Consider the following 14,364-nt stretch of genomic DNA (forward strand, 5'->3'; position numbering starts at 1 on the left):
AAGAAACATAAGGCTCTTCAGCACAGTGAGTGGGGCTCCAGGCTGGACTGGAACAGGGCAGCCTCTACTGGGCAGGCTACTCCCTGGGCAGGCACCATTGCACTGAGGAAGTGACCATGGGATTATCTGGGGAAGGAGTCCCAGCTGGGAGATGGAGACATGGATTTCTGTTCAGGTTCAGTACTGAGTAGCTCTGTGACATCAGCTGGTCACAGCCTCTTTCTGGGCTTCAGCTTTCTCACCTGTAAATTGGCTATTGTGAGGACCAGAGGTGGACTGGGAGGATGTATTTGGCTGCGCTGTCAGCAGAGCATGGGGGTGGATGAAGAGAGGACCAAAAAGAGATGCCAGTCAGAGAGCTGGGTGAGTTATTGGCTTGCTAGTGTTCCTCCTTTGAAGTCCCCTCCTGAGATACTGGGTTGGGCATCGGAGGGGACTTCAAAAGGTTAGGGGTGGGAACTTGTGCTGCAGCTAGAGGGAACTGTGCTAGAGAATAAAAAGGACATACAGGATGACGAAGGAGGAGGACTACCTCTGTGCTGTCAATTTGAGAAGAAAATGAGAGTACAAGGGGGATTCTTAGGAAGGGTGGGAGGGTGGATTTAACTCTGAGGTGAAGGTACAGACTAAACAGGTTTTCAGGACCTCTGTGTGTGTTCGCTGTGTCTGTGCCCGTGCCTGTGCCTGTGCACGCCTGTATACGTGCACATGCACTCAAGGAAGAACCCTTAGAAAGTCAGCAGCAAGAGAGCTTGAGGTTGGACTAAAGGCAGTAATATCTGAATATGAGAAGGTGGACCCACTGAGAGAAGGCTGTGGGCATTTCCACTGTCCAAGCTGGGTTGTAAACTTGGAAAGGTCAGGAGAACCCCTAAGGGGCCTGGTCAGGAGCCAGGGGTCCGTAGACCAGCCTGAGTGGTAGAGGTGGAACTCCAGGGCTTCTTCCCATTGGCTGAGGCACACCCATTCCTCCCCCTCCTTCCCTACTCACTTGGCTTGGTTGAGAGGGTGGCACTGGCAGAAGCTGTCCTTGTGGTTTCTACCCTGGAGGGGGGTTGGGGTCTGATGAGAATATGTGGCCAAGTTCTGTGCACTCCAGCCCTAGTGACCTCTCTTTGGCTCCACAGTATATAAAAATCTAAAAGACATAACATGGCTGAAGCAGATGAACAGATGCGGTAAGCACCTCCCATTCCCCTCTTTCCAGACCACTGCCCCCCAGCCCAGGGGCCCCAGAAGAAGGACTTCTCCTCTTGTCTTCTATGCCCCCATAGCATAGCCAAACACAGGGTGGGCCCTGAGATGAGGAAAGGCTCAGAAAGTCCTGGGTGAAAAGGTCAAGGGGCTGGTCCGTGTGTTCCAATTGTCCATGAATTTGTGGTATTTAACTGAAATAAACTCACCACCTCTCATTCTCTCAAGCTCAGCTGTATTTGAGGTGAAACAAAAATCAAAGTCCTTGCAATGGCCAAGGCTCTGTCTGTATAGCCTCATTACCTCTCTGACTTTATTTCCCCTCCCCGCCCCTTACTCTTCCCCACTCCAGCCACACTGACTTCCTTTGCTTTCTTCAAACATTCTCCTGCAGTGGCTGTTCCCTCTGCCGGAAACAATTTTGCCCAATTTTGCCGCATTTATCCATCTGGCTCACTTCCTCACCTTCTTCATGTGACCTTCTCAATGAGGCCTTCCCTAACTGCTGTGTTTAAAATTGCGCTCCCCTGCTCCCTGTATTCCCAATTCCCCTTTTCCTTGCTTGGCTTTCCCCCATAGCACTCTCATTGGAACTGCTCATTGCAGCAGCTGTTTTTACTAGCTTAAGTCTGCTCATTCTTTACAACCCTTTTCAGGTATTACCTCCCACTTCTTCTCTGAGCCCTCACAGCCTGGCTTCTCTTCTCTGGGGTTGTTGCCATTGCCTGTCTGACCCACTAGATAGAGCAACCCAAAGGTGGAGGCTGGGTTTTTGCTCGGTGTCTGATGCCTGACTCAAGAGTGGATGCTCAACAAATGTTTGTTGAATAGGTAAATGTTGGTTAGCAAATTAGCAAGGTGACATCAGCTTAGTTGGTTCATTTATGATTGTTGGTTGATTAGAGAATTAAATGAATTGGTTAATAGATGAGTCAGTGTGTTGGTTAATTAAATTACTCGATTGGTCGATTAGTTAGTTCAAGGGTTGATTGGTGAGTTTTTGGTTGTTTAGTTTCTTGAGTAGCAGGTTATTTAGGTAATTATCTGATTGACTGTTAGTGTCTTGGTTTGTAGGCTGGTTTTCTTGGATGCCCTCATTTCTTCTTATTCTACACCCTATCATCCATGCCCATGGCTCAACTGACCATCTGTGATTTGCTGGCCTCCAAATGTGTATCTCTAAGCGAGACCACATGACCAGGTACCTCTTTACTAGTCATCTCCACCTAAGTGTCTAGCAGATTCCTCAAACTCAATATACCCCCAAAAGGGCTCCTCATCCTCCTGTCCAAATGTGCAACTTCTCACTTGTGCCCCATGTTGGTCATTCCACTGCTCTAGCTAGAACCTGGGGTCATCATTGCCTCTGTGGTACCTCCCTGGGTCTGTTCTTGGGTCTCTTATCAGGCTGCTCATAGGCTGCTCTTCAGGGCTGAGGAGGCTGGTCACAAGTCAAGGAAGCAGCCCATGATGCTGTATGGGAGCTGAAGTTGGACCTGGGCTGGTGGTTATTCAGGCAACTCTACACCCTTCTTGAGATACTTATGCCTGGATTTACTTCCCTGGGGTAAGGACCAGAACAAGGACTGGGGTGGATAAGATATGAACACAGGATTTTAGAGGAAGTGAAGTATGTGTTATTCCATGTCAGGTTGGTTTCTCCCACTCCTTCTGCTTGCTTTTGCTATGTGAGGGCAAGGGAATTTAGAAAGCTTGCAAGGAACTGTTGCAGTGTAGTGGTTAAGGCATTTGGCTACTAACCAAAAGGCTGGTGGTTCATACCCACCATGGAGTAAAAATGGGGTGATCTGCTTCTGTAAAGATCTACAGCATTGGGAACCCAATGGGACTCATTATGAGTTGGAATATACTCAATAGGAGTGAGTTTTTTTGGAATGGGGTGAGGTAGCTGGAGGGTGCTGTCAGTTTCCAGGCATTCAGTCAATGTGGGGGGCATTGCCCATCTGAACAAGCACTAAGGCCACACTTAAAGGTATCTTCACCACTTCTCCTCTCCTTTAGCCTCCAGACCCATGTCCTTCCCCAGACTCCATCCCCAATCCTACCTACTTTCCAGACAATGAAGTCTGTAACTTATTTTTCACCCAAATCAATTCTTATCTCTGCCTATCTAACAGTGTTCCCTACCCTCCCCTAACTTATTTTTCATCTGTTAATCTATCCATCCAACCATGCATTTATCAAACAAATATTTATCAAGCATCTATCCTGTGCCAGGTATCGTAGCAAGTCTAGGGATTCAGTGGAGAAGATGAAAGAAGAATCTCCCTGTCTTCATTAATTCAACAAATATTTATTGCACACCTACTATGTGCTTGGCACTGTGCTGGGTACCGAGGATACACAGATGAATAGGGCAGATCCGGTTCCTTCTTCCCACTCTCTCTCTCATTCATTCATAAGCATCTGTTTGTGTTCATAGCACTAGCCACTGATTGCCTCAATGTTATTTGTAGAGCCCCCACTGCAGCAAGACCAGATTTGGCCATACCCCATACTATTTGCAGAGTGCCTGCCTATTGCAAGGCGCTGACTGCTGCCTTTCCTGTGACCCCAAGGTCTGGGTCCCACAGATAGGCTGGCTGAGAGACAATTGAGCTCCACTTTCCTGCCTGCTCTTTCCCTGCCTGCTTCTGCCCCCAAGTCTTCTTGGCATCACAGCTTATACTTATCAACCCTCAACTGCCTGCCCCCTGTGCAAAATGGTCTTGTTGGTGTGCCCTTCCTAGTGGTCCATTCCAGCCCAGAAGGAAGGAGGGGCATAGCCTGGCCTTCTAGCCCCAGTCCCTGTGGCTTTCAGGTATCTGGTCCCTGCTGTCCCAGCTGCCCTGGGCAAGAGGAGGTGTGTGTGGAAAGGCTTCTGGGTTACCCATTAACTGAGCCATGAGTTGAAAGGGCAATGGGCAGCAAGCAGACTTGAGCCCCATTCTGCCAATGGGCTCAAGTTGCTGCTTCAGGCCTGTCTACAACTCCAGGATGGTCCCATCATCCATGATAACGAGGATACAGGCAAAAATGCAGAGGAAGATGCTGAGGGAGTTCCTGGGCGAGTTGATGAGCACTTATGTCATGATGGTAAGTGGGCAAGCAGCACAGGGAGTGGGCTCTGAGGTAGAGGCATGAACCCTAGGACCCTAGGCTGGTGAGGCTCAGTAAAGCAGTTCATGAACCTTTCACCCCCCCAATCACTGACCACCATGGGTCACATTGACCATGCCCTTGTCTCTGAGAGGAAGAAAGGTGAAACATAGGAAAGTAAGGAGAGGGGCCTTTTTTACCAAGTCTTTTTTGAGAGAAAGTGCTCATGATATGTGGGTGCAGAATGAAGCCACAGGCTGGAACAGGGAGGACAGAGGGCATAGCTGGAAGTGGAGAGAAGGTAAACCAAGGATAAAGAGGTTAAAGAGAACCTTGAATGCCGGGCTCTGAGAATTAATCCTGAGGACAATGGGGAGACATTAAAGGCTATCAAGCAGGGAAATGATATGATCATATTTGGATTTTAAAAGGTAATTTTGGATGCAGTGTGTGGAGCCTAAGAAGGACATGGCTGGTGGACCAGTTAAGAGACTGCCATAATGACCCAAGCTAGAGAGAAGGTGGCGACTGGTTTAGGGCACGGGGAAGAAAGCACATGTTTGAGAGTGGTAGAAGATGGAATCAGGGAGATTTTGCAAGGAATACATATGAGGTATGGGCTGATGAGGCCATTCTCTGGAGCATGAGGTCCAGCACAGGGTGAGATGAGGTCAGTTAGGATGTGATCAAGTGAGGTGCAGTGGAGAAATCCAGAAGATAGATATAGAGGTCTGGAGCTCAAAAGAATAGTTTAGGCTAGAAGTTGAAGACCATGTGAGTGTGGATTTTGGTTGTAAAAAATTGTCCAGTGTGTACAGGAAGAGGTTGAGGACAAAACTGTGGGGAACAGAACTCTAACGAATGAAGAGGAGCTCATAAAGGAGTATGAAGAGGACAAAGTATGAGAAGCTCACAAAGGTGACTAAAGCTCGCAGAGGAGGGATGTTTCCACAAGGAGAGTGTGGTCTGTAGTTAGGAAGCTACCAAGAGGCCAAATAAGATGAGCACTGACAAGGTTCATCAAATTCAGAACATGTAGGTCATTGGTGACTTTGGTAAGGATTCTTTTAGTGGATGATGGGGACAGAAATCAGACTATAAGTGAGATGTGAGGTTTCTTGGAATCTCCTTCTCTCTACCTACTCTAGCCCTGCTGCACATTCCACTAAGCCTTTGCCCTCAATAGGATCTGTAGCTATACTTTAAAAAAAAAAAAATTATTTTATTGTGATTCAGTGAAAGTTCACAGAGAAAATTCACTTTCCATAAAGCAGTTTATACACATTTTTTTCTCATGACATTGACTGCAACTTCCCACAATGTAACATCTCTCTTCCCACTTCTTCCCTGTAGTTACTTCTTCCCTGTAGTTACCTCTTCCCTGTGTCCTTTTTTCCTATGTATTCCTGCCCCATGTGCTATCTCCCTGTGCAAATATTGCCCTTCTGTTCTCTTATGACTGATCATTCTAAGGAGGATATCTACTTGATGTAAATGTTAATCCTATATGCCTGTCCATTGTTTGGCTGGAAGTCACAGGAATGAGTTCAATTCCAGACCTGAAGGGTAACCAGGGGCCATAGTCTCAGGGGGTCTCACCAGGTTGTATCAGATCAGTAAACCTGTTTTTTTTTTTAATTTTTATTTTACAAATTTGAGTTTTGTTCCACATTGTTCTCCCACTCTATCCAGGACTTCCTGCACTGATCCCTTTCCCTGTGGTTGACAGTGGTAGCTGGGCACCACTGCAGCCATACTCATTGAAACTTATGTAGGGGCTAGGCCCAACGAAAGAAGAGGCAGCCTCTGTGAAGGCCAGGGGAAGTAGGGATGAGAGAGGTAGTATGTATGTGTGTGTGTTCAAAGAGTCACTGTGCAGGAGACAGTGGGACCCAAACAGACCAGGGGCGGGCCTCTGGTTCTTATCCCCACCTGCCAGTGAATCACCAGCTGGCCCTGGCAGGTCTCTCCCTGGCTCAGAGCTGTTTTCTTGATGATTGAGTGTTGAATCAAGACTTCATGGGCTTTGGAATCCGCTGGAGCTGGGTTTGAATCTCTACTCTTCTGTCTCCTAGCTATGTGTTCTTTCACTAGGATCTGAACTGTTCAGAGTGTTAACTTGCTTGTTGGTAAACGTGTGCACTAATATTGAGTTGTCAGACCTCTGTGAGGAAGGTCAAGTGCCCTGCACCCAGTACACATGTGTAGGTCCCTTGTTGTTATGACAAATGCTCTAAGCTTGGCTCTCCTCCCTGCATCCCCCTCTCTCTCCCTCCCCCATTTCTAGCTCTTCTGCCTTAGCCCCTGAGCTTCAATCCAGGGCAGCAGCTGGATCCTATTCCTCCTTAATACAGGGCAAAGTAATTCATTTATGACACGACATTCCAAAAACATCCCATGAGGGCTGTTAAACCTTGGAACCGCAGAGGTAGGAGGGTGCCTTCTCAGAGAGCTCTTAGGAAAACAGGCACCGCCCACATGCACTGATGCGTGTTCATGTCTGCCTTTCTCTTCCTTTTATGGATTACTTTTGAGCACCTACTGCGTACCAGGCACTCTGATGCTAAGTACTTTACATGTAGCATCTCCCCAAATCCTCACAATAACCTGTGAGGCAGTCACTATTATCATCTCTATTTCATAGATGGAGAAACTGAGGCCTCACAAAACTAAGTCCCTCATCAAAGTTTATACTTTATGTCAAAATTTAAATCCAGTTTAGTCTGATTTCAGTCTTGACCCTTCATCTCTTTGCTCTGTCTCTTAGTTTAGATATGATAGGCCTTCTCACACTGTCTTATTAGATCTCCCCCAGCTGGGGCGTGGCCCTTGATTTCAGGCTTTGAGTAGTTCAAGACCCCTCCTTGGGCCTCAGTTTTTCCATCTGTAGAGTGAGCAAAAACATGTGCTATTCAGATTTGCTGTGAAAAGACCTTTGTGATGTTTAAGCCTGTATAGGACATTGTGTTGTTATTTTTAGCTGCCAGGTCTGTGCCAAGGAGTGGGGGCCTTTTCAGTTGTTAGGAAGCTTGGTGAGTCATCAGGGTGAATGTTTGGTTGGAAAGGCTAGTGTGACCTTGGGCCCCATTTATTGAGGCCCGGATAAGGGAAGTGGATTGTTCCATTCTGTACAGATTCCTCTAGGGCTGTTGTCCTTGGGACTGGCCTGCTGGTATGGAAGGGACTTCGAGGAGCTGGGCCACATTCACTGACCAGGGAGGGGAAGGGCTAAAGCTCTCAGGGCGGTGCCTGTTTTCCTGGGAAAACCATCTGCAGACATGAGCCATAGGGCAGAGGTTGCAAACTCACATGCTAAGGGGCCGGGCGTGAGCACCTCAGAGTGGTGGGGACTGTGGCTAATTGCAGAGTGCTGCCCTGTTGCCATGGAGGACAGAATGCAAGCGAGCATTGCCCAAACTTATTTTTCATGAGAAGCTGAAATTTCTCGTCTTCAAAACCAAGTTATACAAAACAAAACATGTGTACTGTATGGTTGACAGTTGGCAATGCTGACCCAGGGATCATGCAGGGTCCATTCATTCATTCATTTACTAGTTTCAACAAAGGATTTTGAGATCCTACTTGGAAGTGAGGAACCATTGGTCTTCAGACCCTCCATGCCAGCTCTGGTCCCTGCACCTCCTGGCTTCTCCAGCCTGTCAGCCTGTCCTGGCCTCATTCCTTACTCCTCCCCCACTGCTGCCCAAAGCCTGCCAGTATCCTCAACCTGGATCCTAGGCCAGCCCACCTTGAGGTTTCCCCCCACCTGTCCTGGGGGTCCTGAGGGACCAGTGGGCTCTGGTCAACTGCCTCTCCCCTACCTCATCTGGGCTATTTCACATTTTCTCAGACTTCCCCAAGACCCCTCTGTCTGTACTTCTTTTTTTTTTTCTTTTTGCTTACTAATCTATAGTGAAAATTCTCACATATTTTCATCATAGCCACCCCTGGTCCTATGCAATCCTTGGGGCAGATTGATTCCCTCACCATGCCATAAGCTCATTGTGTGGGAGTGTGTATCTATATGGATTGAGAGATTCAGTTTTGCTGCCTGTGGAACCTTCTCTCAAGCTGTCACTATTTAAACTTTGAAGTAAGCCCATAGTTTAAACTTTCTTTATTCATTCATTATACAGCCAATATTTGATGGTTGCCTACAATATGCAAGCAGGACTGCACCTTACATTATGGGGTTCTGGGCAATAGATCAATTGAAGGCCCATATACCATATGCCTGGAGTCCTAGAGTGGCACAAATGTTAAGTGCACAGCTCTAACAGAAAGGTTGGTAGTGTGAGTCTACCCAGAAACACCTTATAAGAAAGACCTAGTGGTCTTCTGAAAAATCAGCCACTGAAAATGTAATGTGGCAAGTTTCTAACTTATACACATGGGATCGCCATGAGTTGGAATAAACTCCATAGCAACAAATTTGATTTTGGTTTTATACTACACATCTATTTTTTTTTAATTTTGATTTGGGTGAAGATTTACAGAGCAAATTCACTTTCCATACAGCAGTTCACATACACTTTGTCTCATGTCATTGTCTGTACTTCTGCCTGTCTTTACATCATCCTTTGTCTCTTACTCGACAGGGAGAATCATCAGGCAGGCTTTCTGTATTCTGCTCCTTATCCTCTTGTCCCTCTCACCAGCAGACACACCTTCCTGGGAGTTCCCATCTCCTTGCCCGGGTGGATGTTCCTCCTCCACAGAAGACCCCTCTACATCTGAGCCAGACCCCACTCCACCTGCTTTCTAAAGGTTTGCTCAGTGAATCAACTTCCCCTCTCCTTCATCATCAGCTTCTCTCTCTCCCAGCCTGTAAACATACTGAATTATCTCTCACCCAAAACAGCACAACACAAAGTGAAACATCCCTTCCTTCACCCCAAGAACCCCCTCACATATCACTTTCTCTCCTTCCCTTGTCAAGCAAGTTAGCAAGTTCTCAAAGAAGTGTCTACACTGGGACCCTCACTACTGTCTTCAACTCTTCCTCACCACCTATCAATCTCCTGGACTTGGCTTCTGCCTCCATGGCCTGATGATAAAATGCTCACCATAGATGCCACTGGACCAAAGGGATACTTTCCAGTTTTTAATGTACTTCACCTAGAGACTGTCCATGACAAAATGGCTGATACCTGCCTTTGGAAAACTCTGCTTTTCCCTGGTGTCCATGGCACGTTCTCACTTTGTTCTTCTCTCATTTAACACTGTTTCTTTCTGAGTGGTGATATGTGGCTCTAGGTTCAACTTTCAGACCCTATAGAATACCTGGGGGCCTTCCAGTGCATATTTGGAAATAGAGATCTCAGGTGGAGATTTTGGGAATTTTAATGTATGGGGCAAAGTTGAAGCCACAAACTTTGTCAGAAGACCCAGGAAAAGGGGTTGAGGTGAGATGTGAAAGAGGCCAGGGATGGAGCCCTGGGAGCATCCATGTACATGAAGCAGATAAAGGAAAGATTATGGGAGAAGGAAAGAGACAGAGAGAGAGAGAATCTAGTGAGGTAAGAAGAAAAACCAGCAGAGGGGTCATGGAGGCCAAGAAAGAGGAATTTTCTAGAAGCAGAATGGTCAATAGTGTCAAAGTCAGCAAAGTCAAGAAAGTCAGTGACGTTTAGAGGCAGAAGTCATATTGAGGAGATAGTGTAAGGGAAGAGATAAAGGAGTGGACCAGTGGATTCTTTCTTGAGCGTGACTGAAATGGGCAGGGAGAGGCATCAGGAGTCCACAGCTGGAGAGGAAGCCAGGGCTGAGGCTGGAAGATTTACTTTTAGGAAGAAAGAGACCCCAGTCAAGGGAGAGGGTGGAAGATACAGGTGAGAAGAGAAGTCTCTGTAGAGGAAGGGGCTGGGGCACAGGAACCAGAGCTGAAGGGAAGGTAGGAGTAGATGCAGGTGAGTGTTGTTGAGTGGTAACTAGAAGTTGAGAGAGGACCTACCTTCAGGCCTCTATTCTCCCTGAAAAGAGCTGGTGTGTGTGTGTGAGGGCAGCCATCTGAGGAGATAAAGCAATTGTGGGTGGGAGAGAGCAAGAAGTTCTGAGATGATGCCTGAGAGCAATGAGAATGGACCTGAGGGCAAGATAGAATCCCACAGACTTTCCGGGCTGGTGTGTGTGTATGTGTGTACACACAAGCATGTGTGTGTGTGTGTGCATGTGCCCACTCATTTCCCAGCAGCGTCTAGGCTTGATGTTTGGAGACCCCTTGAAGAAACTTCCCTTAGGCTAGTTGGAAGTGTGAGATGATCTGAGGGGTGCATGCCACATCAGCCATACCCCCTCACAGCTCTGCCTTCTCTCCTGGCCTTCAGGTGGACTTGGGGTTGAAGTGTCCAGTCTGTAAGATCTACACCACCCCACCTCTGTCTCCTTTTACTTCCACCACCCAGCTCTGACTGGTGTAGGTCTGAGAGGCATCAACCGTGGCAAGGGACAAGGGATCATGAGGAAGGAAGGCTGTGGAGGAAGGGGGCATGGTAGGGGGTCTTCAGGGGTGATGCTGGGAGGTCCAGGGTGTGGGGGCAAGGAGCCATAACTGAGCTCTGAGCCCTCCATTGAGGTGGGGGTTCCTGGGCAGGCAGTCCTCTCAGAGATCCTCCCTCACAGGTGTTTGGCCTTGGCTCCGTGGCCCATATGGTTCTAGGAGAGAATACATTCGGGAGCTACCTCGGTGTCAACTTAGGGTTTGGCTTCGGAGTCACCATGGGAGTGCACGTGGCAGGGGGCATCTCTGGTGAGTTAGTCCTGCCCCCACCTGACTGGGCAAGGCCAGGCTCTTCTCTGCTCACCTGCAGCCAGCCCCTTCTATGACTCAATGGGTGCTTTACCCTCACTGGCCACCCGGAGGGAGGAGAACACTGTTGAACCCCTTGCCTCTGACTTCCCTGACCCAAATCCTTCACTGAGCCCCCTCAACTCATATTTTAAATTTTTATTTATTTGTTGTTGTCGTTGTTGAGAATATACACAGGAGAACACACACCAATTCAACAATTTCTACATATACAATTCGGTGACATTATTTGCATTTGTCAAGTTGTGCAACCATTCTCACCTCCCTTTTCTGAACTATTTCTCTTCTGTTAAACTCACTGGTCCCTAACTTATCTATCTAATATTTTGAGTTGCTGTTGTCAATTTGATCCATATAGATAGTTCTTAAAAGGACATAATCCTCAAGGCAGCCATTCTTTACTAATTAAGCTAAACTATTACTTAGTTTAGGAGCTCTGGTAGCATAGTGCCTAAGGCACTACTTGATTGCTAACCAGAAGACTGGCAGTTCAAATCCACCAGCCACTCCTCGGAAGGAAGGTTGGGCAATCTACTTCCATAGTGATACTGCAACCCAAGAAAGGGTTGCTATGAGTCGGGTCCGACTCGATGGCACTTAACAACAACAACATTACTTAGTTTAAGGAGCCCTGCTGGCACAGTGATTAAAGTATTCCACTGCTAACCAAAAGGTCGGCAGTTTGAATCCACCAGTCACTCCTTTGGAGAAAGCTGTGTCAGTCTGCTGTAAAAATTTACAGCTTTGGAAACCCTAGGCAGTTCTACTTTGTCCTATACCACCACTATGAGTTGGAATTGATTCAGTGGCAGTGGGTTTTGTTTAGTTTATTATTTCCTTTAAAGAAGACTTCGGTGATATTTTGATTTAAGGTTTAAAGATTATCTCAGGACAATAGTTTTTGGGGTTCATTCAGCCTTCATAACTCCAGAAGTCTGGATTCTATGAGAATTTGAAATTCTATTCTGCATTTTCCCCCTTTTGATCAGTATTCTTCTATAGAATCTTTGATCAAAATTCCACCCAACTTTTTGATTAGCTGGGTCAGCTTACACAAGGTATTTAACTTCTTTGTTTCTTACATTTCTATTTGCAAAATGGAGATGGTGGTACCTGCTTCTCAGTCACAGGATACACACTTGATAAATGGTAGCCATTGTTATCATGACTGTTGCTGATTTGTTTGTACTCTCATTCCCCCAACGTACTTGCCCCCTCTTCCCAGGGGCCCACATGAACTCAGCTGTGACCTTTGCCAACTGCGCTCTAGGCCGGATGTCCTGGAAGAAGTTTCCTATCTACGTACTGGGCCAGTTCCTGGGCTCCTTCCTGGCCGCTGCCACCATCTTCTGCCTCTTCTACAGTGAGTGTCCTGCCTGGGGCTGTCTGCCTCTGGCTTCAGCCTCCTCCTCTAATGTATTGGCAGATAGGACCTCAGTGTCTTGGCCTGTGAAAATGTCTGGGTGAAAAAAGCCTTTGAGGTGTCCTCCAATCCTTGCCCTGCAACATTATTTCTGGGGCTCTCTACTGGCACAACGGTCAGAGCATTCAGCTGCCAACCAAAAGATCAGCAGTTTGAACCCTCCAGCCACTCAGTGGGAGAAAAATGAGGCAATCTGTTTCTGTAAAGATTTATAGCCTTGGAAACCCTATGGAGCAGTTGTGTTCTCCTATAGGGTCCTATGGGTCGGAATCGACTTGAAGCAGTGTTTTTTGTTGTTGTTGTTGTTTATTTTTTAAATGAGGTTTACCTGATGGCTCTATATCTCAATCCGTTTCTCCACAGAGGCCATCAACCACTTCTCAAATGAACATCTGACAGTGACTGGTCCCACAGCCACAGCTGGCATTTTTGCCACCTACCTTCCTAGCCACATGACGTTGTGGTGGGGTTTCCTGAATGAGGTCAGTGGTCTAGGGTGGGTACTCCTCCTCAAGCCCTCCACCCCTCAGGAGCAAGTAGTCCCTTCCTCTGGAGAGGACAAAAACTTTGGTTGGAAAGCACCAGGACATGTCTGCCAATGGGCTTGGATTTGGGCACTGCTGAGGCTGCCATGGTGTCTGCTCCTCAGGTATTATTGACGGGGTTGCTCCAGCTGTGTCTCTTCGCCATCACAGACAAGCAGAACAATGCAGCACTGGAAGGGACCCAGGCCCTAGTGATTGGCATCCTGGTTGTCGCCATTGGGATATCCCTAGGCATGAACACAGGATATGCCATCAACCCATCCCGGGACTTTCCTCCCCGCTTTTTCACCTTCATTGCCGGCTGGGGCCCCGAAGTCTTCAGGTACTGCCCTGCCCCATCCCCATTCTTGCCTGCTTGTGGAGGCTTATTGCAGGTAGAGGGTCAAGGATGAATGAGAAGTGGCAGAGCTCCCTGGTGACCTGGGGAGGCAGAGTGAGTCCCCGCTTTCCCCTAGACTGGCACTGATGGGGATCTTGCTCAGTCAAGCCTGCCCCAAACCAACCCCTGTCCCTGAATCAGGCTGAGGCTGGCCAGGGTCCCAGGCACAGGGGAGACTCTGGGCCCAGGATGGGGCTAACTCTTCTGCTTGCCCTGTCTTGGTCTGAGGGATGTGGGTGTCATCTCTTGCCCACAGAGCTGGAGGGCACTGGTGGTGGGTGCCAGTGGTGGCACCACCCCTGGGTGCCTACCTAGGTGGTATCATCTACCTGCTCTTCCTTGGCTCCTACACCCCGTGGAAACCAAAGACTCCAAAGGAGACCAACATGTATGAAGAACACAGGATATCCGTGTTGCCCAAGATGAAGTCTCACTTATCCAAAACCTCTTCCCTCACCCCTGTTTCTGTGTCCTCTAACATCTCTGACAAAAGCAAATTCTCAACCCGGCCTATCCCACCCGTAAGTGACTCAGTCATTGCTGTAGAGCACTTCTAAGAATATTGTGACTGTACCACCAGCTCAATAAAGAAAGCCTTATCCACAGAGGCACCCCTGCTTCCTGGGTGCCTCCTGTCGTTTGACTTCCCTCCTGGATTCTTCTAGAAACTCCAGGCTTATGTCTTAGCCTAGTGGCTAAGAAGCCTCCAACAACTTTTAGCCTTTTGGGGCTCCTGTTGAGGGCAGAATGGAGAAGAGCAGACCTGTGGCTTAAGTAAGAACAGGGTGAGATGAAAGGTTGCCTGAGACTTAATGGTTGACTATCAGGCATGAATTAAGGAGAGGGGTGTTTGGGGGAAGGACCAGAGCTGGCTGGTTGAGGATACCTTGAGTTGTCCAGTGATAAGATTCTAGAC

General features: G+C 47.8%; 1 protein-coding gene across 1 annotated transcript; it reads left to right on the top strand.

Moving 5' to 3' along the window:
* The first annotated feature begins 4,191 nt into the window (after positions 1 to 4,191).
* AQP7 (aquaporin 7) lies at positions 4,192 to 14,005 on the top strand. The gene is made up of 6 exons (XM_007950682.1): positions 4,192 to 4,290; positions 10,915 to 11,041; positions 12,327 to 12,464; positions 12,888 to 13,006; positions 13,174 to 13,391; positions 13,705 to 14,005. Exons 1-6 carry the CDS (start codon positions 4,192 to 4,194, stop codon positions 14,003 to 14,005), a joined length of 1,002 nt encoding a protein of 333 aa, XP_007948873.1.
* The last annotated feature ends 359 nt before the right edge of the window (positions 14,006 to 14,364 follow it).

The sequence above is a fragment of the Orycteropus afer genome, unplaced genomic scaffold (genome assembly GCF_000298275.1).
Source record: "Orycteropus afer afer isolate SDZICR_OR568_19922 unplaced genomic scaffold, OryAfe1.0 scaffold00285, whole genome shotgun sequence".
Taxonomy (NCBI): domain Eukaryota; kingdom Metazoa; phylum Chordata; class Mammalia; order Tubulidentata; family Orycteropodidae; genus Orycteropus; species Orycteropus afer.